We start from the raw sequence: 24,427 nt of genomic DNA, 5'->3' as shown, positions 1-24,427 counted from the left end.
GGCTCGTTCGCAGGTCGGCATGGCCGATGGCTGCCTCTATGACAGGTGAGGCATGCGCGGCCTCTCTGCAACAGGCAGACCAGGCTCGTCGTCCTAAGGCGCGTTAATCATAGTCGCAGCAGCTGGGAAGTTCAGCCATAGTTGGTTGGGGCCTTGAAGTTCGGCAGCGGGAGACTGTGAGGGCAAGGCTTGTCGCAGCATCCAAATCATGCACAGCGTTGTGGCCGATAAAAGGTTGGTTTTTAATTGTAGATGGTGATGTCTCCGCGAATGGGGGGTCGAATAGTTAGCATGCCGATGTCTATGCCTGCCACACACTCCGGAGCGTGTGGCAACCTAGCCCTGGTACCCATTGTTTGAGACGTTGCACGAGCCCTAGATATCGAGATAACCGTGCAGATAGACAACAGGCTAGTGAGCTGGTCCTTCGCTGTGGGCTTCAAAAGTACGCACCTACCGGCCGAGAGGTCAGCTGAAGTAAGGGCGTCTTTTACCTCGTCGTGGTCGGACGCAAGAATGGATGCTTCTGCGGCCAGATCCGAGGTAGAAAGAGCCGTATCCGGGGAAGCGGAGCCGGGGAAGTGGTCAAAGAAGGATTGTGGGCTGGTTGAGGAAGCTTGGAACTCATGGTTCGCCGAAAGTGGGTGGTAGGTTTCCTTATAGCAATCCAGCACTGCAGCACAGTAATCATGGTATAGCTGTGGGCTGGATAATAATGCGGCAGCAAGGTGACATCTCGAAGCCGCATCAAACTTCAAATACGAGATGGTGCAGTTCAACCGGGTTGGTGTGCCGCAGGTCAATGTACATTATCATTTGTGTAGTGACAATGCTCCATTCACCACGAAAATGGCATCCAGCTCTTTGAACCACAGTCGGCGACAGACCGCGTGGACTGGAGGCACTCGCTAGTAGAGTCTTGAAATCATGACAGCATCCAACTGGTGCAAGTCATAATCTTCCGGGTCGCCACTGTAGCGAGAGATGTGACACGATGGGAAGGCGGCCGACATAGCCAAACCGGGGTCCCAACACTTTATTTCAAGGCAGAGTGGTGCGGCTGGCAGCATCCATTCCGCCAGAAGCGGGAGTGTGTTCTACTTGGCTAGCGCCTTAACCTCCACCATGAGGTTGACGAGAGGTGCGATGCGGCGGCTTGTAACATGAGTATGGCGATAAACGGCTATGAACATCATGCTAAGGTTTCACTACTCAACGTTTTCGCAAATACTCATGAAGATAGATTATGTACCTTGCGTGGGCGCCATCATGTTGGTCTCGCGCCTATGGAGATTTATGGCTTATTTGATGGTCGCGAGTTGAAATGGAGATTTATGGCTTATTCAAAGGTCGCGGAGTTGAAATTCTTAGGGGGGTCCACTTAAGTTTCGGTGCGCGTTAAATATCCTCTGGTATTCAAGTTTTTCGGAGCCCTTTACGACGGTGTCCCGCATATTTATATCGTGGTTTTTGGAAGTAAACACCAACATATAAAACAATCATCACCCTCACTGGTTTTTTATTCGCATAATCATAAGTGTTACTCTTCTTTGCCAGACGGCCTCTGTGGTACTGAAGCTTGCTGGTATACTGACGGAGACTGAAATATTGTTTGACGCCAAGGATAGTAAATTGGTTTAGATGCAACCGAAGGAGGCCTGCTTTTTGTTCGCGGGACCTTTTTTGTTGCTTCAGCAATGACAGCACTGAAGTTGCCAACACAATCTTCCGTTGGGCCGGTAAGTATAGAAGAATTTTTTACTCGCAAATCGTACCAATGATGTTGACCTGAAATTGAAAGGTCGTTTTTAAGTGAAACTTTAAAATACAACCATAGGAAATGCTTTTAACACTACACAGCGAACATTTCCACAAAATTTATAGGTGGGCAAGCATTTAGGATTTTCCAAGGCAATACTGAATGAGGTAAAGGGCAGAAGTGAAAATTTTGATAGGTACTTATTAGTGCTTTTTTGTGTTCGTTGATCGTTACGTTGATTGCTTTAGCGAACTTCACAAATCACCACCATAATTCCAATAGTCTATAGAATCTGTACAAGCTAGAGTGTGTTCATCTGGCCAGGTAAAGAAAAAAGAAAGCTTATTTCTAAAATTACTAGGTCAACTTCCAAAGTATTACTAGGACCACTTCCAAAGTCATAAAAATCAGTAGAACATGAAGATTGGACTCAAAGGTTCACGGAGGTTTATTTTTACTTTGCTACAATGAAGCTAGTAGAAACTGGTGAGTGGGTATTTGGGTCTTCATCGCAATGACGTTACATGGGTGGCATTTGGTGCCAATGATACCGCATTTTGGGTGTGCCTCAGGTTATGGTGCTTTTTTTCAGTACGAATCTCTTATAACTTATGCGCACTTTACGGTAGGAGTTTTACATGACGAGTAGATATGTTTTTTCATATTCTCACCAATTCACGTCGCACAATAAAAAAGTGCCCCCAAAAGGAAGATGGGCTTGTGATAGCGCTACTTGCAGTTTTACTGTAGACCGTACGGCTCCTTTGACAAGATATTGGTCGATTCTCAAACAACATTTTTTGCTTTTCTGCACGCGGCAAGCTGGCATGTGAATACGAAAGTAGTTAGACCACTCAAGCTCTTTCCCAAAGAGCTGAGTGTTCAAGCATTTAGTTTCGTTTAGTAACATAACTTAGGTACAGAGCTGTGAGAAAGTTTTGTCAGGTCTCAAGAAGGCATGATCAGAAATGCGAAAGTTCTGGCTTTCGGTGAATAACAGCAGTATAAAACTGATTTTCTCAGCAAATAATATTGATACGTCATTCATAAAAATTAAGAACACCAAAGGGCCGAACATTGATCCACGTTGTATTACGGACGAAGCAGCAATCTATAATGATCTTCTAGAAATCTTCACAATAACTAGCGGACGGCAAAAAGGAACACAGATTTGAAGTCACTTAAACGCTTTTCCAAAAAAAAAAGTCAGCTGATAGGGTGAGTTTACAATACCGATTTGGCTTAGTGGTATTATGAAATGAAGAATAAACGATTCACCTTGAACCCTTTGTGATTTACAGACGCAATTTTTTTTGTCTAGGAAATTAAACCAGTTTTGTTTCACAGATGGAACCATGTCAAAATGATGCATAAAAACATATGTACTCGCTCAGATGTTTACCAATATTGGTGTAGAAAAAATTTGACTCACCAGTTATAATGCTAGGCACAAAAATTGGGGTGGTATAAAGCGTTATTTGCAGGTCGTTCTCTCCGACTGACCTTAACCAACCACCTCTCATTCCTGCCCGCTCTTGTAGCGAAGGCGAAAACGCGCGGGGATGTATGAAACTCGTGAGACAAACATATTTCTCTAACTTATGGTTCCCCACCATCAATCGGCTATATAATTTGCTGAGATTTATGGCGCTAACGAGGCAAAAGAATCAGTCTTCAGATTTTTTTTACTTTTGTTCACGTCACCGGGCAATTGAAGTACATGATGACACTATCCCCTGAGTGAATGAACATGAAATATTTGAAGCGATCAGTTCTCTCGATGGCTTTGGGTTGATTACAAGTCACACTTTCTTCCAGCGCGAGAAGTTGCACAATATCAAGCTATATTGCTTCGAATTGGTGTAGATAAGTTTCAAAGTTGCATTGCTGTTACTCATTATGGACAATTCGGTACCATCAAGAGTTAATTTTTCTTGTTATTATTTATTCTTGGGTGAACACTTAGGTTGACAGAAGTTATTTAGCATGGCAGCTGACTGAAAAATACGAAAGACAAACAATAAACATCTTTCTTAAAAAAATGGCCCCTAACTGCATGTTACACTGCAAATGGCGTCGAAAGACAATAGTCTTGCGTCTGGAAAGACTGAACAAAACGTTTATTTCATAATCTGTGGAAGAAAATCGGTGGATGGTATTCTGCAGGCGTTGCGATAGAGTGCCTCGAGCAGTCGTGACTCGGTGGCGCAACGATAGCCCGTCTTACTTCAGAGTCCCTCGAGCGTGCAGTGGAGGCGAACAAGTGCATCACGTAACGTCACACATGAGTTGCGCGCTATCTGGCAGTTATTCTGGATAACGAAGCGCGTGGCGTGCGCGCCCGTCTCTGAGGTGATAAGGTGTACGCAAGCCAACGGGTAGGTGCCACCACCGTGTCGTCTTAAGAGAAACGTTGGAAACACTTGCCTTTTCGAGCAAGCGTTGCATGGTCAGCGCAGCGTGATAAACACTACGGTCCTTAGAATTACTTATGTATGCCTTTTGTAGTAAAAAGACACACATACGGAATATTTATGTGTTGTTATGGAGCCACAGATATGCAATATAATTGCTTTATATTTGACAATCACACAAGCTTGAAAGCTGAATATTGAGGAATATTGGGGGGTGCTCCGGATGGCGTCGGCCGTTTGGAGCATCATTTGGTCACTTGGGTGCAGTTTTAGGTACCATTAGGGCGGACAAATAGACAAATGTACAGACAGAGAGATAGGCGGAGAGACCAATATTTTTGCGTTGAAGGTCAAAAGAGACTATCGTCTTTAAAACTGCCCCATGTTGCACCTATTATGTATGTTTGAACCCGCCTTGTCTTAAGGGTCTCTCACATGTGCGACTAGTATCATTGACCTGCCAATAAGTGACTGGCGACCAAAAAGTGACATAACGCGACAGTTGATGATACCGACGTGTGAATTGCAGTTTACTGATAGAAAAATTCAAGCATTTCTTGCGTAAGGCTTGCATTGTAGTGACCCCGTACCGTAAGTTGACGTCCTGTTTTAGAGCGTACAATTTCGGCAGTGATTTGCGACTGGGGAGCTCGAATGCAATATTTAGAACAAAGGTACTCAGACAAAAAAAGTTTTTTTGTGTGACCGAAGTGTTACTTGTGGCTGTCATCGAGAAGTCACTTGCCCTAAACTTTGCCGCTGAATTATTACTATTCACAGATCTGTACAACTCTCAGAAGTTTGTATTTGATTTGAGATATGCTGCCTAATCAATAATAGAGGTTTAGATCTCAGGTGCGACATTGTGTCGTTGAGCTTGTTGACTACTGCAGCCTTTCTCGAGCAGAGAAAGAAAGTTCAAGCTCCACCTTAAGTGCGTTTTTGTCAATCTGATAGAAGAAGTAAGCCTTTCTCTGTTACAGCCTATATATGCTGTTTTGTGTACTTGATAAAAGATACAATTATTTTTGCGGTCAATAGCTTATTTCAAGCGCACGGGCAGTTTCACTGACAATTGTGGATTTATATAAAGTAATAGTAAAATATAGCAGTTATACTGAAACTGTAACAAACTTTTTGTGTCACAACTGTCACGCTTCAGTAAAGCACTGACCATTGTCACAGTGGTTGACACATACCAGGCAGTCGAAGCCTTGATTTGAAGACACCACAGGTCCTGTTCCCACCAGCGTAGACTAGATCCTCTTCAATGACTGATCTTTTACCTGGTAAACAAGCGAATACTTATCAAGAGCAATATCGATATGCGTTGACGAGCCTAATTTTTTTTAATTATGAATTGAATAAGCTTTTTAACAGATGCTTAATCACGAAGCAATGAGCAAGAGCAATATTAGGAAGCAATGTTCTATATTTAGAACAAGGCCTAAGTGTTCACTCATTATGTTATAAAAAGTTGCACAATCAGTACTGAACCAAACTGAAATGACGGTGGTAGATCTACATTAGAGTGGCAGATCTACATAGCCTTCTTACGAAGCAACGCTCGCTACTATGTACTTTCAGCCCACTGTGCACCTTCCTACTTCCTGACCTGTGGTTCAGTGAAGGGCGCCAGAAGTTCATTGACCATTTGGCCTCATCGGAAAACAGCCAGTATATATAAACGTGTGTAGACCCGATCACGCACCGGCCTGAGGCATTACCGCTCGCCAACATCATGGCAGAGTCAGTGGCACTTGGCCTCATCATCGCTTGACTGATTGATTGATATGCGGGGTTCAACGTACCAAAATTACCATATTATTATGAGGAACGCCGTAGTGGAGGGCTCCGGAAATTTCGACCACCTGGGGTTCTTTAACATGCGCCCAAATTTGAGCAGACGGGCTTACAACATTTCTGCCTCCAGCAGAAATGCAGCCGCCGCAGCTGGGATTCGATCCCGTGACCTGCAGGTCAGCAGCTAAGCACATTGGCCACTAGACCACCGTGGCGGGGCGTCTCAGCATTGCTTAGATAAACCGCTACGGAGTAACCAATGACTATTACAGCTTATCGAGGTAGTCAATTTGTTCCCTCCAGACTTTGTTCCTTATGCTTCGTATCGACCACATCAAAACAACAGCTTACCACGCTTTTGTCTAACAGCGTGGTTGAGCTGTTTCAGCGCTTACTAAAAAATTTGATCATGGCCTCGCGATCGTTGACACCCTGGACCGAGTGCCTACCACTCGACCTCCTCGCCCTTCGCAGCACGATGCGTACAGACACGTCCTTTTCCCATGCTGAGCTCATCTTTGTAAAGACTTTAAGTCTTTCTGGCCTGTTTTTCGACGCGTGTCCTGTACCACCAATTCACGTTGCTGAGCTAGTCGCCTCAGGAGCGCCATGAGAGACGCGTCTCCTATAGACTCTTTACGAAAGAAGGCGCACCTTGCGCCGCGGACGTGAACTACAGTCTGCCGCCGTTGTGAGAGCACCGCAGCACACGACGCAAACTGTGTTCCCAGCGACGCTGATGCGTGTTTCTTGCAGCGCACACAGACACCTCTTGCGTTCCTGCAGGACGCGGACCGCGTTGAGAGGGCACGTTGGAGAGAGTCTCTTGCTGGCCAGATTCATGCATTGTTAGTCATAACAAGCCAAACTGCTCGTCCAAACGGTTAGAGGATACTAAATATTGCTCATTGTGCAGCCGAAGCTGCTCAAAAAGCTTATCGGAGAGTACTAAAAGCTCGTTCAACCTAGAAAGTGGTGCGATTGCAGCGGATGATACGGAGAACTAGCCGCAAACACAAACATTACAGCACTCACGCATTTAACGGCTCGCATTCCATGCCCTCATGATGGTGCTAGCTATCCTATGCAAGTTTCCGAATCGAAACTGACGAGAAGCTCACCATCAGGTGGCATATCTATGAAAAAGGTCTATAGGCCCAAGTTTTGTGAGTCGTGCTCTCCAGCATTGCACACATGTCTTTGTGTGGCATGATGTAATGCGACCACCACTATATCCGCCTTATGATGAACCCTTTACAGTTGTCAAGCTTTGGACCAAACACTTTGTCCCACTAATTAATGAGCACGAAGATAACGTCTCTATTGACCACACTAGGCAGGCATTCCTCGACACTGCCCTCGCAGACAAGCCATCCGACAACTCCAGACGAACACGCTTGGCAACAAAAGAAATTGCCATTTACTCATAAGAATCATTCTTTCGACCACTGGCTACCTCTCTGGAAAGGGGGAAGCATGGCAAGCTGTCATCGTTTAAGAGTTGACGATTAATGTGCGCCTCTGCAGTTCCGCACGTTCGAGCAAAGCGCAAACGAAGACAGCCGAAATAACGAAAGCACCTGTGGCTGTCCATCGCAGAGCAAACATCAATAAACTGTGTGCAAAAGCAAACGCCTCACATTTTCCTACAAATCTAATGAAGCTGCCTTGAGCAACTAAAACAAATAAAAATCGCGCATCAATATCACTAATACAACTTTATGGGTTAAGTACATAAGCAGGTACTATTTTAGGAGCGAAGCTCCTTATAGCGTCACCCGGTCGTCCCTCGTAGTCGTCGTAGTGTGTAAGCAGTCTTACATTTTCACTTCCAAGGTGGTGCTGGTGGGAGATTTCTTCTGTGCGTTGTTGAACAATAAAAAAATTGCAGCGTGCGCGTTGGCTAAAAGACGAATTCTCCTGTCCCTCATTCCCCATTAGCCGTCATTGGCATGTACATTGAGCAATATCTGACAAGAAAGGGTTACTACAGTATACTCGCTGGGCGTAGCCTCCTTGGTTTTAAAAAGGTTTAGCGAGCGTTGGGCCACAGTGCCATGGTTACACTGAATCAGTATATACCATAAACTCGAAGTGGTTAAAAGTGGGAAGTTGACACGAAGCGGAAGCCGTAAGAGAGTGTGCGTGTGCCTCCTCTGAATCAGTCCTTGGAATGTCCGCTGGAATGCGGTGCTTCTATAGAAGGAATAAATGATGAAAAGATGCGAGATGGTGGTACTTGGAGGGTTGAATATGTAAGGCGGTTTATTAGCGACGCCAGGTAATAGGCAGACAGCCGGTACGGAAACAAATGCTCGGGCAGTCCAGCGTCTACAGCTCGTGCTCCCGCTCGCGCGTCGCACTCAGCGATGGTCCCACTAGTCATTGCCTTGTGAATTCCCCACTACGATGCCCCGGCGACGAAGACGAGCCATCCTGGCGACTCAAGGTGACGAGAGAACAGGAGGGTCATAACAGGGCTTGAGGCGACTGACGTGAACCGTCTCACGACCAAGACGGCGCTTGTCTGTGGACGGCTTTAGCGGTTCAATCACATAGGTGACAGAAGAAGGGTGCTGTATGACTCGGTAAGGGCCCGTATACTTCGGTGCAAACTTGGGAGTCAGTCCAGGAGAGTGGAAAGGCAGTCGGAGCCACACGAGAGAACCGACGGGAAAGGTATTCTGAAGAAGATCATGGTCGTGGCGATTTTTTAGGAGGGCTTGGTTATCGGCTGTGAAGGACCGTGCAAGTTGACGACACTCTTCGGCATGTTCGGCCATTTCAGAAACTGGGCTGAACTCGGAGGCATCAGGATTGTATGGCAGAACTGTGTCGAGTGTGTTGCATGGGTCACGACCATATAAAAGAAAAAATGGAGAAAATCCTGTTGTTGATTGAATCGCCGTATTGTAGGCGTACGTCATGAAAGGAAGAATAACGTCCCAGTTGGAGTGGTCGGAATCAATATACATAGCGAGCATGTCTTCGAGGGTTCTGTTGAAACGTTCCGTTAGGCCGTTCGTCTGAGGGTGGTAGGCTGTTGATGTGCGGTGTACCGTACGGCATGAATGTGGGAGCTGCTGCAGAACTTCGGACGAAAATACGCGTCCTCTGTCACTCAGGAGCTCCCGCGGTGCACCGTGACGAAGAACAAACCGGTGCAAGATGAAGGTTGCAACGTCACGAGCGCCAGCCGAAGGTAGCGCTGCCGTTTCGGCGTAGCTTGTCAGATGGTCGGCAGCCACAATCACCCATCGATTACCACCAACAGAGCACGGTAGCGGGCCGTATAGGTCAATCCCAACACGGTCAAATGGGCGTGCAGGACATGGCAAAGGCTGCAGTTGACCGGGTGAATGAGGGAATGTCTTGCGCTGCTGACACTGGGAACATGAGCGTATGTGTTTGCGTACAAACGTGTACATACCCCGCCAGTAGTAACGTTGGCGGATCCGCTCATACGTCTTTAGCGCACTGGCGTGTGCGTGTTGCGGTTCAGCATGAAAATATTTGCAGATATCAGACCGCATATGGCTGGGCATGACTAGCAGCCATTTACGACCCGCCACTTGATAGTTGCGACGGTATAACAGGCCATCCCGTATGGCGAAATGCGTTGCTTGGCAGCGAAGAGCACGCGGGTAACCGGAAGTTGATGCGTCAGAAAGCATATTCAAGAGCGAGGCAATCCAAGGGTCCTTCCGCTGTTCGGATGGCATGTCTGTGACACTTACGGCAGAGAGGGAAAGATCCAGGGTTGATATATCCGTATCATCAGATTTCACGGGTGATCGTGAAAGCGCATCTGCGTTAGAGTGCTTTCGCCCCGATCGGTAGACGACGCGTATGTCGAATTCCTGGAGGCGTAGTGCCCAACCTCCGAGGCGGCCGGAAGGATCTTTCAGCGAAGCCAACCAACAGAGTGCATGATGGTCAGTTACCACATCAAAAGTTTGGCCGTACAAATAGGGGCGAAACTTGTTTAACGCCCACACAATCGCGAGGCACTCTTTTTCTGTAAAAGAATAGTTGGCTTCTGCCTTAGTCAGGGCGCGGCTGGCATAGGCGACCACATACTCCGTAAAACCTGACTTGCGTTGCGCGAGTACTGCACCAAGGCTGACGCCCCTTGCATCCGTGTGTACTTAGGTTGGCGCAGTAGGGTCGTAATGGCGCAGTATGGGTGGTGAGGTAAGGAGTTGGCACAGTGTTGCAAAGGATTCGTCACAGGCTGCTGTCCAATTCGAAATATCTGCAGGGCCAGCAAGGAGTTTGGTGAGTGGAGCGATGATGGAGGCAAAGTTCCGGACAAAGCGACGAAAATAGGAGCACAGGCCCACAATGCTCCGTAGTTCTTTAACAGTAGTCGGCTTAGGAAATTCGGCAACAGCACGAAGCTTGTCAGGGTCGGGAAGAATGCCGGCTTTCGAGACGACATCACAAAGTATGGTGAGTTGTTTAGCCCCGAAGTGACACTTCTTCAGGTTAAGCTGAAGCCTGGCGTTTGTAAGGCACTGTAGAATCTTACGCAGACGAGTGCGATGCGAAGTGAAATCGGATGAAAAAACCACTACGCCATCAAGATAGCACGAGAAAATGTTTCATTTGAAACCGCGTAAAATGCTGTCCATCATTGGCTCGAATGTGGCAGGCGCATTGCAAAGTCCGAATGGCATCACGGTAAATTCATAGAGGCCATCCGGCGTGACAAACGCTGTTTTTGGACGATCAGACTCAGCCATTGGGACCTGCCAATAACCCGAGCGAAGGTCAAGCGAGGAAAAGAATTCTGCACCTTGGAGACAATCGAGAGCGTCGTCTATGCGGGGAAGAGGGTAAACATCTTTCCTCGTAATGTTGTTTAGGCGCCTGTAGTCTACGCTGAACCGGATATAACCATCCTTTTTTTGACGAGTACAACTGGGGAAGACCAAGGACTACAAGAAGGCTTGATGACTCCACGCAGTAGCATGTCGTCTACTTGTTCTGCAATTACCCGACGCTCCGCTGGCGACACACGATAAGGGCGCTTGCGCAAAGGAGTACTCTTTCCTGTGTCAATCGTGTGCACAACGGTGTTCGTTCTTTCTAGCACCGCTTGGGGAAAGTGAAACGAACGCTTGAATTTGTGCAGCAGAGTAACAAGCTGCTCTCGTTGAGCCGGGGCGAGATCGCTGTCAATAGAACGCTGAAATGCATCGGTAGACATGTTGTTCGAGGCAAAGTGAGGAACTAACACGTTCAGCTCCATATTCGGCTTGGTGTCGAAGAAATCGGCAGGCACGATAGTACCTTCATCGATAAGCTGAATGTGGCCGAGCGTCATGTTGCGGCGCAAACTGAGGGGGCACGAGTTGGGATTGGAAATAAATATCCCGGTAGTGTCTTGACAAAGCTCAAGAACGGCGAATGGCAGCGATGTGTGGTGGCGGCTACCGAAGATGTCTGATGGCGTGAATAGGACTGTAGCGTCAGAAAGTAAAGCACAGCAGGCAGGGACAAACTGGGCGCTGAAAGGAAGAAGGTTTATGTCCGTCGCGACGACAAGGTTAGCCGCACTAGATACGGCCACATCAACAGAAGGCGCATCACGAAACGGTAACAGCTCCACTTCGGCCCGAGCGCAGTCCACGACGGCGTGATGACGTGATAAAAAATCCCATCCTAGGATCACATCGTGGGAACATGAAGCCAACACGTGAAATTCAATGATGTACAACACGTCTCGAATAACCACTTTTGCCGTACATGCCGCGACGGGCTCAGTTTGTTGGGCACTCGCAGTACTAAGAGAAACCACGGGAGAAAGCATCAAAGAGAGCGGCAGAGTCTATGACTTATCACAGATATTGCGGCACTGGTATCGATGAGTGCGAGTGTTCGTACACCTTCGACGGTTACATCGATAATATTGGCGGGAGACAGGCGAGGACTTAAACGATTAGACGATGACGCAGCTCGTGCCTCCGGAGCTGCGGCAGTTAGTTTTCCGTCTCAATGGGGGTGGGTCGTCGACGCATAGGCGATACAGAACGACGACTTGTTGAAGGTGAAGGCGAGCGGGAAGTAGAACGTCTAAAAGCGAATGTTCGGGCGCCGTAAGCAGTATGCGCATCGCGTTCGTGAACTTCAGGTGGTATGTGAGGCGCGTGGTATGGAGGCCGAAACGAATAGTCAGGATATCTTGGTGCGTTAACTGTGAAGCGCCGACGACATAGACGTGCAACGTGACCTGGAATTCCGCAAAAGTAACATATCGGCCGGTTGTCAGCAGTGCGCCAAGGATTTCCGGCGTGCTGCTGGGTAGCTGGAAACGGTGCGGTGGACGGTCGCACAGGTTGTGGCGTATACAGTGGCATACGAGGTGGAGGCATTGCCGTGACGGCCGCATAAGTCAGTGGCGCGGCAACAGGCGTTGGTGGAGAGGCAGGCGTAGGTAATGGCAACGCCTCGGAGACCTGCTCCTGAATAGCCTGTCTGATTGTCGGCGTTAGGCGGTTCGTTGGTGCTTCGGTGGTCGGCAGATACGAGAGACACGAAAGCTGTCATGCGACCTCTTCGCGTACATATTCTTTTATCTGCTCCAGCAAGGAGCTGTCACCACCGACGGCCAGGGCAGTGAGAGAGTCGTCTGCAGTCTTCGACCTCCGAACTGCTGCACCTTGTTTCCGAATCTCTTCCAAGCTCTGGCACAAGGTCACAAGTTCGGATATGGTACTTGGGCCCTTCGCCAGCAACATTTGATAGGCATCATCGTCCATGCCGTTCAAGATATGCCTGATCTTGTCATGTTCGGTCATCTCAGAGTTGAAGCGCCGGCATAAATCGATTACATCTTCAATATAGCTAGTGAAGTTTTCGCCTTGCCTTTGTGCACGTCCGCGTAGGCGCTGCTCAGCACGCAGCTTCCGCACTGCGGGGCGATTGAACACAGCTGCGAGGGTAGTCTTGAAACCGGCCCAAGTGATAAATTCAGTACGGTGATTTGTGAACCACATACTGGTGACGTCTTTGAGATAAAATGGGACATACTCCAATTTCGAGGGGTCGTCCCACTTGTTGGCGGCGCTCACCTTTTCAAACAGCTGCAACCAGTCCTCCACATCTTGCTCCTCGGTGCCGCTGAAGAAGGGCGAATCTCGATGACGCAGGGTGGTAGGCACGATGACCAGTTAAGATTGGGCCGTGCTTTGCTGGGTGGTGCCTTGCTCGGTCGTCTGATCAGGCATTGCTGATACAGTGGGCAGCTTCCGGCTTCGAAGTTCCTGGTTTGCCTACCCCGCACACTTCCACCACTTTGTAAGACGGTTTATTAGCGACGCCAGGTAATAGGCAGACAGCCGGTACGGAAACAAATGCTCGGGCAGTCCAACGTCTACAGCTCGTGCTCCCGATCGGGCTTCGCACTTAGCGATGGTCCCACTAGTCATTGCCTTGTGAATTCCCCACTACAAATAGATGGACGAACGGACCCACAGACAGAAGCATGGATTGACGCACGGATGGCTGCGTGGACGGATGGACGCATTGACTGACGCAGGAGCGGATGCATGGACGAACGCAGGGACGGACGCACCGATGGATATGTGGACGCACGAACAGACGCACGCACGGGCGGCCACACAAACACACGCATGCACGGACGGAAGCAAGAACGAATGAACGGGTGGATGCTTCGCCCCACTCTTCTTTATTCACTCCGTGGATATGCTGCCATTTTTTTGTGTTATACGAATAAACATTATTATCAATTGCATGAGCAAGTCATGTAGCGTGAAAAGGTACATGGGAACCTCGTTGGCCAAAGAACTCGTACATTCCCTTATGCATTCACCAACGATCAATTAATAAGGAAAGCGATCTCTCTGCTTCAAATTGATGCACTTATTTATACTCCTGTGCCTCTGTCAGTATTTTTCGCACGCAAAGTTGTTTGCAACTGCACCCGTGATTGACCCCCATTTCATCAAGCCATTACGTGTGTGAAGCCATAGTGATTTCGCCGGGGGACGCCATCAAGTGCACCACGTATGTTGACGTTGACACAACGGGACGCCTTCATTGCCAAAGGTTGATTCCTGTGTTTAAATGCGCATGTAAGACTTTAGCCTTAAAAGAATATGAGAACAAGTACTCACCTACTTTCCCAACGATCACCTTGTCCCATCGACGAAACCATCCTTGTAGGACCTCTGATACCCTGCATTGAAAAGCTGTATAAAATATCAAAAGAATAACAAGGACAGTACCTGAACTTACACTCGACCATCTATATAGTACGACCTGTTGAACCGAGTTGACAGCCTGTTTATGCTTAACTTGACGTCCACCGTACATAGGAGTGCTTCTGGAAGCGTTGAATTGTAAGTCCATATGGGCTCGGAAGTGTTCAGGAACTGAAAGTGGCAAACACCATGTTGCGTTTTTGACATTGCAGTGTCTCAATACCTCAAAGTATATATAAACTCCGTTGGCATCGAAATTCGTAGATTGAATTTTAGTGCACGTAAAACGCGAAAAACACGTCGCAGCACAGTTGTCACAACCGAACTATTTCGTGTGCCAGAAAACCATCATCAGATAGACAGAATACTATCTTCACCATGCGCCGGCTCGCGCTCTCTTTACCCTTTTTACCGCCTTCCTCTTCGGCTTCACTGCGAGAACACGTGCGCCGATTTGCCCAGCGTGGAACGCGATATCTGTGATGGGTGTGAGAACAAGTCAAGAGAGAAGTAAAGGGAGACAGATTGAGCCATCGACTCAAATATTCGAAAGTGATCGTGGTGACCCACTCGGCTATCCAGGCCCGCTAGGAGAGGGTACCATAGCCTTGTATATTTTAATATAGCAAGGGGCGAAAAGGGACAGTAAGGGTAAAGAAAGCAGATGAGATGAAGGGGTGGTCAAAAAGGACGAAAATTGAGTATAAAGAAATAAACATAAGGGAATAAAAAGAAAAAAAACTGAGTAAACAAAGTGAGTAAAATATGCAGCATAAAACACCATGTTAGCATGGTTGCACGCCAGCTTGAAAAAAGGCGTTCTAGCATGCTGGGCATGTCCGAAGTTGGAATGGGATGTTACGGGTTTGCACCTACGTGCCGCATAACCGTCCATTTGGACTGTCTAGAATGGAGAGAGAGAGAGAGAGAGAAACGAGAAAAAAGAAAGGCAGGGAGGTTAACCAGATACTAGTATCCGGTATGCTACCCTATACTGGGGTTGGGGAATAGGGGGTTGAAAGATAAAGGGAGAGTTAAAAAAATAAATAAGAGAAAAACACCGACACACACGCACACACAAAATAAGTCCACTCAGAGGCGTTCCGACCAGCCAGAAGTTCGTAAGAACCCCAGTAGCCCTTGCACGGCTTTCTCCTGTGACGATGAGTCATGACGATGGCGCAGTATACTTTCTTCGGACAGTGCCTGATCATGTAACCTGTTTAGTTTATTAGAAAGGTGTTGTCTTTCCAGGTTGTATTTCGGGCAGTCACACAGATTATGTCGAATTGTTTATTCATCTCCGCTGTGTGCACAGTCAGCCGTGTCGGTCATACCTATGCGGAACGCGTACGCACGGGTAAACGCGCCTCTCAACCATAGTCTGCACAGAGCAGTAGCGTCGCCTCGTCGAATTTTTGTTGGAAGCTGCATGCTTAACGTTGGATCAAGGAATCGTAATCTTGCATGCGTAAAGAGAGGCTCATTCAAAAGAGCCATAGAGCGTTGGCGAGCAAGCATGCGGAGCCTCCTAGCAGCGTCCGTCCTTGAGAGAGGTATTGACTGATCGTTGTCTTCTGTATGGGCTGAACGGGCAGCTTGATCAGCTCGTTCGTTACCGATAATTCCGCAGTGGCTTGGCAACCACTGAAATATAACGTGGTGCCCTTTCTCTGTTATATGTTGTAGCATTTCTGCTGTTTCAAATACCAACTGCTCGTGTGGACCATGGCGTAGATTTGACAGAAGTGACTGCAGTGCCGCCTTGCAGTCGCAGAAAATCTTCCACCGTTGCGTGCTTTGGTCGTTATTAAAACGCAGCGCAGCGCGACGCGCTGCAAGCTCTGCTGCCGTTGTTGTGGTTGCATGAGCTGTCCTGAATTTGATGGTTGTGGCGTGCGTTGGAATAACGACCGCCGCAGTTGAGCTGTTTGGCAGGATGGAGCCGTCGGTGTATACGTGGGTGCAGTCTTGGTACTTCTCGTACAGCAGAAGTAAGGCGAGCTGCTTGAGGGATGGTATTGAGAAATCTTGTTTTTTCTGGATGCCTGGTATTGTCAGGTTAATGACTGTCTGTTTGAGGCACCATGGAGGAATTGAAAGTCTCGCCGCGGGCGTAAAACCAGTTGATAGGGAGTCACCATGTGTAGTTATTGTTCGACAAAAGGAAGTATGAGGTCTATCCACTGGTAGAGAGGCTAGGCAGTGATGGGGAGTCCGGCCCACATGCCTTATGTGCGTCCTCAAAGCTTCAATTTCAATATGGGTCTGCCCGAGGTGGTCTTTGGCTATAGCTATAGTCGCCATTGTTGAGGCACCCTGAGTCAGACCTAGACATATTCGAAGCGCCTGTGCCTGAACGCTTTTTATCATGCGTCAACTTGTTTTGCTGGCGTTTGATAATGCAGGCAGACTGTATCGTAAAAAGCCAAGGAAAAGCACCCTGTACAGTCGTAACATAGCATTAGGCTGCATTCCCCAAGTCTTTCCAGCGAGAAACTTGAAAAAACGGCATATGCCTGTCAATCGCTTTTTCAAATACGGCACATGAGGGCTCCATGATATGTCTCTGTCGACTATGACACCCAGAAATTTATGAAATCGACGATATGGTATATTTTGACCGTTAATTGACACTCTGTAATTCGACATGGGTGTGCGCGTAAATGCCAGAAGAGGGCACTTTCCGGAGGAAATTTCCAGGCCTCGATTGCGTAGATACAAAGCAGTTGCAGTAGCAGCTCTCTGTATTCTCGCTCGTAACTGCAGGCGAGTTACCGCAGATGTCCAGATGCAGATGCCATCAGCGTATGTTGATAGATAAATATTGTTTGGTAGGTGCGTATAGAGAGCGATTAGTGTTATATTGAATAGCACGGGGCTCAGTACACCACCCTGAGGGACGCCACGACAACTGAAATGTGTAGACGTGTTCCCCGTGTCTGTACTCACAAAATAGGATCGCATTTTGAGTTAACTGTGTATCCACTTAAACATTCGGCCACCCACTCCAATCTCTTCTAGTTCGGTAAGGACGACTTAATGTGTAACGTTACCATAGGCTCCTTTGACGTCAAGGAACAGAGAGGCGCAAAGACGCTTATGGCCTTTCTCGTGTTCAACGTACGTGATTAGGTCGATGACGCTATCAATCGATGATCGACCACGTCGAAAGCCAGCCATGGCATTTGAGTAGATCTCATGATACTCCAAGTACCACTCTAGTCGGCCGAGAATCATTCTCTCCATCACTTTACCTACGCAACTAGCCAATGCGATCGGGCAATAGGAGGAGAGTTCCAATGGTGATTTGCCACGTTTTAGTAATAATACTAGACGACTAGTTTTTCAACTTAAGGGGACAGTGCCCTCTAGCCAACAATCATTATATAGCTGAAGTAGAGCTATTCTCGCGCGCTCACCCAGATGACACAGGGCTCTGTAGGAGATTCCGTCAGGTCCTCGTGCAGAGGCACGTTTGCATGAAGCGAGTGCTGCTTTGAGCTCCTGAATGGTGAACGGGAAGTCTATACAGGAATCACGTGGTGGCGGACAACTGCTCAAAAGTGGTGAGCTGCTGATGGCTTTAGTTTGCCCTGATAATCCAGCACAGAACTCTTCAGCAACGTTTAAATCTGGTCAATTTTGGTGAAGGGCTAAGGCCTTGAATGGTGACTTCTGAATAGGCGATGACCGCCAACCTCTAACCGTCCTCCATATCTGCGATAAAGGCTCACGAGGGTCGAGTGATTCGCAGAAAGTAATCCAGCGTTGGAATTCTAGCTTGTCCAACCGACGTTTGATTTTCTGCATACGTCTAGCAGTCCGTAAATCTTCTATGTCCTTCGTGCGCCGGTACTTTCTTTCAGCTCGTCGTCGCATGGCTCAAAGCCGCTCCAGCTCTATGTCGATGTCCATGATTCTTACAGGGCATGGGATCGTACACACAGTCTCTTTTACAGTGCTCTTGATGGCCTCTTGTAAATCGGATATGTGTTCTTGGCATTGGTCTTCCATACAAGACTGAAATTTTTTCCAGTTCACTCTTTTAACCATGTCGCACACTTTAGGAGGCGACAATCCTCTGATCTTGACGTATGTTGGAATGTGATCACTCCCGTGCGTTTCTATATCCATGAACCATTCAGTATGTTTCATTAGACTTCGCGAAACAAAAGCCAAGTCGAGACAGCTACTGTATGTGGAGCCACGTAAAAATGTAGGACTGCCATCGTTCAGTAACCAAAGTTGATTGTCGGAGGCAAAAGACACCAAGCTTTTGCTCTTCCTGTTGGTATTCTGACTTCCTCATAATGTATAATGAGAGTTAAAATTCCCAATGATAGCTCACGGGTAAGGAGTTAACGCTATGATGTCTCGTAGTCCTTTTTGATCGAAACGGCTTGATGGGGATAGGTATGCGCCAACCACAGTGATGTTGAGCCTCCTCTTTTTCACTCTTAAGCATACGTATTGGTTTCCGTCTTGAGGTGGTACAGGTTGGAGGATGTAAGTGAGGTCTCGGCGAATGGACACCAGAACCTTGCTGCTTTCAGTAACAGTAGACGACATAAAAGGCTCGTATCCCGAGGGTCGTATTGCACTCGATAAGTTCGGCTCACAGATGACGATTACAGGAAACATATTGACGTACACAAATCGACGAAAGTCACCAATGCGCGATCTCAGTCCCCTGGCATTCCACTTCAGTATTGCTGCTTTACGAACCTCAGCCCTGAAAGACCGTGGTGGGTTAGCCATGGTCTACTCTAGGGCTGCTAGCACCGGACTAAGCGCGTTCAGTACTTGAAGGGCACTTTTGGCTGACGGTGTATTCATGTCGCTTGACAACACGCCAATGGTGTCCACTAATGATCTTAGCATCACCATCACGCGATGATCTGGCTTCTCGGCCGTTGCAGCATTTTGTTCTTGTTCTTGAGGCGGCTTCGGTTGAGGCTCAACAGGTCGTGTAGGCGGCTTTTGTTGAGGCTCAACAGATCGTATAGGCTGAAGGAGTGGCCATTATTTTGAAAAGAGAGATCTTCCAGCATCTTCTGTTTCAGCGCAGATGTTTGCCGTACTAGAAGCCGTGCCTGTCGATTTCACTTGAATTTCTGACTTTCTCGTCAGATTTTGCACTGTCTTTCGTGAAAACCTTCGACAATGACGGCGCCTTCGCCATACTTTTTGCGCAGCTTCTCTGTGAGTCGAGTTGTCTCGCACCATTTGCCTCAGAATATAAATCTCTTTCTTAATCTGAGGACAGTCCTTGGAGGAAGCACTGTGAGCTCCTTAGCAGTTAGGGCATTTCAACGTAGTTGCATTACAGTCGTCCTCTAAGTGGTGTTCAGCGCATCGGGGGCACACTGCAGAATTTCTTCACGTGGCCCTTCACGTGGCCAATCTTCTGGCACTTTAAACACTGAATAGGTTTTGGAATAAATGGGCGAACCTGGGGACGGAAATGGCCAACCTTCACGTAAGAGGGAAGACAGTCACCCTTGAATGTTATTCGCACACAACGAGAGTTGCCTAGGCGACCAGCATGCACAATGGCGTTGTTTTCACTCACTGGTTTTATCAGTACAGGAAGATATTTATTGGCGATTTCAGTGTCTATGTCATAGATAACTCCTGTTACAGTGTCACCATTCCCTGGTATGATGAATCAGACTTTGATGTTTCCCAGCTCCGACACATGCTGTAGCGTGTTCAGTGCACTCGGGTTCCTCACGTCGATTGGCAAGATATTCTTCCTTGTGTTTATCCTGATGTCCTTAATCTCGTTAGGCACAATGTTTTCGAGGTACAAGGACACTGCTTGCCTGTTGAGGAAGCGTAGATTGGCAGTAGCATTCTGCGGCACAAACAGCATGGAGTGAGGCCATCGCTGAGGTGCTGTCCTCACAGTGGCTGTACTTGATGCCAATGATGCGTTCATGATTCTTCGTTTTGCCTTGCGGTAGAGCACAGGTTCGAAGCCGTCTTCCGAGGACTCGTAGTCTGATGCAGAGTACAGCTCGGTGTCCTCGCTCTCACTAGATGAATTACCACGCTTTCTTGAAGCAATGCCCGTGCATGAACTGGTACTGGGCGGGATCTCCGGGGATTGTACTTCAATGACCGCGATGTAGGGGGCTGGAGACCCCGCTGTTGCGCTGTGGAACGCAGAAAATACAGCACAGACCGCAAGATGTGTTCCACAAGAGAATCACTGATTTGATTGATTTGTAGGGCTTAACGTCCCAGAACCACCATATGAATATGAGAGACGCCGTAGTGGAGGGCTCCGGGAATTTCGACCGCCTGGGGTTCTTTAGCGTGCACCCAAATCTGAGCACATGGGCCTGCAACATTCCCGCCTCCATGGGAAATGCGGCCGCCGCAGCCGGAATTAGATCCCGCGAACTACAGGTCAGCAGCCGAGTACCTTAGCCACTAGACCACCACGGCGAGGTGTCTGAACTGATGATAACAGGCCCGAGCGTTGTTGTTCTTACGGTGAATTCATTGGGGCCCCGACATGACGAGCACCACCGGGACATACACTCCAAGCCACAATCCGAAGTGTGAGTGTAAATAAACAAGGTAAATTGTTTTGCTTCCACCCGCCGCTCAAAGCGTTGTCCGTATTGCGCATTGTCCACGTCAACAGAGTATTTTAGAGAACATGCGGCCGCTTCACATTATAAATTTTACCGGCCTTATGTGTGTGGCTGAAAACAATAGATATCTTGAGGCTGAAAGGCACAAACAGTGTATCCAAAACACTGAACTGATTTAGTTTTGAACAAAAAAAATTGTTAAATAAAATGGTGTGCCTTTTCGAGCAAACATTTGCGACTTTCCGTGCACACCACTTGTGCAGCGATGTGCAGGTATTAGACGTCATGCTGCTAAGGTAGAGTGTGCGAGCTCGTTCACCGGCCACCGTTATTTTAATAATATAGCGAAATGCAAGAACACTTGCTCACTTGGATTTATATGCATGCTCTTTACCATGACCCTGAATCTAAGCATTCAGTTACTCTTGCCAATGCTGCCTTGTGACACGCTTCATTCAGAGTGTGCATTTTTTATCTATTAGTCCTCAAAATCAAAAATATATACGCCTACGCATGCTTCCTTAAAATAAAATAAGACCTTTCAAACGGTATTGCTTGAAATCAGTGTATTTCTGCCGGTAAATATTCTACTTGCAGGATAAAAAATATCTATTGTATGTAATACTTCAAAAATGAGATTAGAATATACAGCAGCACACTTCACAGCACGTTATCTCGTATTTTGCTTTCTTTCAAAAGCGAAGCTTCTCTAGCAAACATAAGGCAAACAGCCTGTTCTTTCTAGCTATCTATCTATCCAGCCAGCCTGGGAGTGCTCTCTTGGCCATCTCCGTTACTTCTAATGTACATAAACTGTCAAAGGAGAACACCAGATTACGCCGGAGAATATTCATTGCATGGTGGACGGTGAGTTTTGAGGGCACTGCGATGTGGGCCTTACTCCTGAATGAAAGTCACGCCAACCTCCTATAGAAAGAATCGCAGGTGAGCCGCAATGAACCAAACAGAACACGTCCTGAATCCAAATGACCGCTCGCACTGGCCCTTCTTCAGCACAATTGAACATGCACTTTTGTACAGCGCGGTTAAACTCAATATGGCCGCCACTGTTTTGCGCTTTTCATGCGCAAATTATCTTGCTGTTTCACATCGTTTCGCTCTAATACATGCAGCTTGCTTGATTCCAGTCTGATTGCAGTTTGCGATTTCGCACTTCTAGCGATACAAAACGCTGCATCTTGCTAGCGCACATCGTTTCGAACTTTAACATGAAGTTTGCATGACATCGCACTTTCTGAATCCCAGCAGTACAAAACGCTGTATCTTGCTAGTTCACATCGTTTCCTGGTCCTTCGTGACGTTTGCATGATATCCAAGTTTCGCACTCCCGGAAGCACACAACGCTGTATTTCGCTAGTTCACATCGTTTCGAGCTTCCTTATGCAGTTTGCATGTTATCGCAGTTTTGCACTTCTAACAGTACAACACGCTCTATCTGGCTAGTTCACATCATTTCCTTCTCTTCTGTCTTTTACATTAGGAACCCTTTCACTCAGTCCTGTGTGGCACATACTGACATACCATAGTTCATGTTACTCGGGTATGTGGCACATGTGCTTGAGTATGAATCGACACATTAACCACTAACACACACATTAAAAGCGCGACACAAGTGAAGAAGTGACGGCACATTACAAACAAGCTATAGACTACCATGCACTCGTCCGCGAAGCCCGCGAGAATGACAAAGTGTTCTTATGAGCCTGGACGGTGGCCTCATGCAGACAGAGCATGACGTCAGATTACCCGGAGGCCACTTTTCGACACGCGAAGAAGTCCTTATAAGTGCCTTGACACCCCACGGCTGTTGTATACCGCAATTAAAGGGCACGTGTTTAGAAAAGACGAGTGCGTTCTTCGTCACAAGCATTGCATATCGGCTTACTGCTGTGCTGTTTACAATACCCATGTTGCTTTTCGCATCGATAAGCAATTGTAGACAACTGGTTGTATATAAAAAAATATGCGACTCTCTTGCATAAGTGTGAGGCATAAAACTTTACATCATAACGTCGTTTCAGAACATTTTGCTGTTAAAAAAAATAAACCAGTCACCTTCCCACTGTATGCTTCACCTAACATCTGTTCGAATGCATCGAATCTGCCAAATTTTCGTACAAGCTTTCTGCGCTCTCAAAAAGGTCATCCTTGGCTAGTATGTGGTGCAAACGAGCCCGAGCAGCAAACTTTCTGGGAAATAATATCATGCGCGTTACGCCTTCAGAAAAACATTATGAAGTGTAGAGTTACCATATTTTCACGCCTAATACAAATTAAGGTGCATAAAAAATGCGCCTGAGCACGTATGCGTCTAGCCGCGGCACTGACGTGGCGATTTCCCACACTCAAGTATGGCTTCGTATGATATGGAAAGGGAATATTCCCTGATAAGCAATATTGTATCAGATCATTCTTCCCATCTACACATAGAGACAAGGAATAAGGTGGGTATTCTTTGTGAATTCCCGGCAAATCACTGCAACCAAGTTTTTCTCTTCATTACATCAAAATGACTAAAGTATACACCAATTATTTATCATAGCTATGCTAATAAACTCTGACTGCGAGTAAGAGCCGCCAGGAGTAATCTCTTTTTTTTTGGACATCTGTGCTAACGTGCTTCGAAAAAATACAATCACCAACCCTTCGCCTAGACTTCCTACAATAGGTTCTTGTTACACCTGATATAAAGAAACATTTGACTAATTGCATTTAAGAGTGCACGCGCACACCACACATGCCTGTTTGAGCGATATGTTTAAGGTTGTCTGTGCACTATTAAACTGAAGAACATATTTTATGTGCCTGAACAACTCACTTTAAAAACGTTAGAGAAAACATAATAATGTTCGTAAGCTAAGGTGACACTGAAAGATGGCAGAAGGTTATTAATTGCTCTAAAAAGTGCACCTATTCGTAAAGTTATACTAGCTAACTACTGTTCAATAAATGAGGGATATAAAGTAGATTGTTTGGGGCGCAGGTACTTCCAAGATTGCTGTGTTTTTTGTTCGCTTGTACGTTGATCTCACGCAAAAGGAAACGGGAAGTTCTGTTACCTTTCTGATGCGGTAGCGGGGATAACGCGACTTCTCTTGGAAATCTTCTGAGCTGGCGGCTAATATTAGCAGGAGGAATAAAGTGAATGCCGATGAAAAGGAACCCAGCATGGCTGACCTGAAACCGTCGTGGCGCGCAGACAATGAAACGTAAGGCTTTACAAGTTCAAGCATACAACAAATCATACAAGTTGACAATACAGTGCAGCTGCTTACGCTTTTGAAGGACTTACAATGCTGTATTGTTCACATTTACAGATTCCGGCACTTTTTAAAACCCATCAGAAAAATACCACATCAATAGGGACATTTCAAACTCGGCAAAAATGCACCCTGAGTGTTTGGTAAGAAACAAATACTTTGTGTTCATCTCGAACAAACACCATTAGTTGATTTCAAAATTGAATCTTGCCTGTCTTTCAAGTAACACATAGTTTAAGCGTTCTGCGAACACCGAAAAAGAACGAAAATCATGGACAGGTGTGCTTGTTAGTGCTTTATCCCATTTTTCGTGATTTGTCATAACCTTCAATGC

General features: G+C 47.0%; 1 protein-coding gene across 2 annotated transcripts; it reads right to left on the bottom strand.

The window, feature by feature from the left end:
- Positions 1–1,502: 1,502 nt before the first annotated feature.
- LOC119167398 (uncharacterized) lies at positions 1,503–24,026 on the bottom strand. 2 transcript variants are annotated; one of them, XM_075865436.1, is made up of 5 exons: positions 23,893–24,026; positions 14,239–14,375; positions 14,118–14,179; positions 5,348–5,459; positions 1,503–1,788 (listed from the first exon to the last, which is right to left on the bottom strand). In XM_075865436.1, the coding sequence occupies exons 1-4, from the start codon at positions 24,001–24,003 to the stop codon at positions 5,353–5,355; spliced, it is 417 nt and encodes a 138-aa protein (XP_075721551.1). In that variant the 5' UTR covers positions 24,004–24,026; the 3' UTR covers positions 1,503–1,788; positions 5,348–5,352. The 2 variants fall into 2 exon arrangements, with proteins under 2 accessions (XP_075721551.1, XP_037274769.2); XM_037418872.2 differs by having other exon boundaries at positions 5,373–5,459.
- Between the last annotated feature and the right edge of the window lie 401 nt (positions 24,027–24,427).

The sequence above is a fragment of the Rhipicephalus microplus genome, chromosome 6 (genome assembly GCF_043290135.1).
Source record: "Rhipicephalus microplus isolate Deutch F79 chromosome 6, USDA_Rmic, whole genome shotgun sequence".
NCBI lineage: Eukaryota > Metazoa > Arthropoda > Arachnida > Ixodida > Ixodidae > Rhipicephalus > Rhipicephalus microplus.
Note: the sequence above shows the minus strand (reverse complement) of the source record. Positions and strands in the feature narration are given on the sequence as shown.

What these genes read in the sequence shown, in the direction of transcription:
- LOC119167398 (XM_037418872.2), bottom strand. Translation starts at nt 24,003, where the DNA reads ATGCTGGGTTCCTTTTCATCGGCATTCACTTTATTCCTCCTGCTAATA. An exon ending in GGTGATCGTTGGGAAAGTAG is followed by an intron (nt 5,460 to 14,117) that starts GTGAGTACTTGT and finishes CTTGTTTACCAG; the next exon opens with GTAAAAGATCAGTCATTGAA. An exon ending in ATCAAGGCTTCGACTGCCTG is followed by an intron (nt 1,789 to 5,372) that starts GTATGTGTCAAC and finishes TTTCAATTTCAG; the next exon opens with GTCAACATCATTGGTACGAT.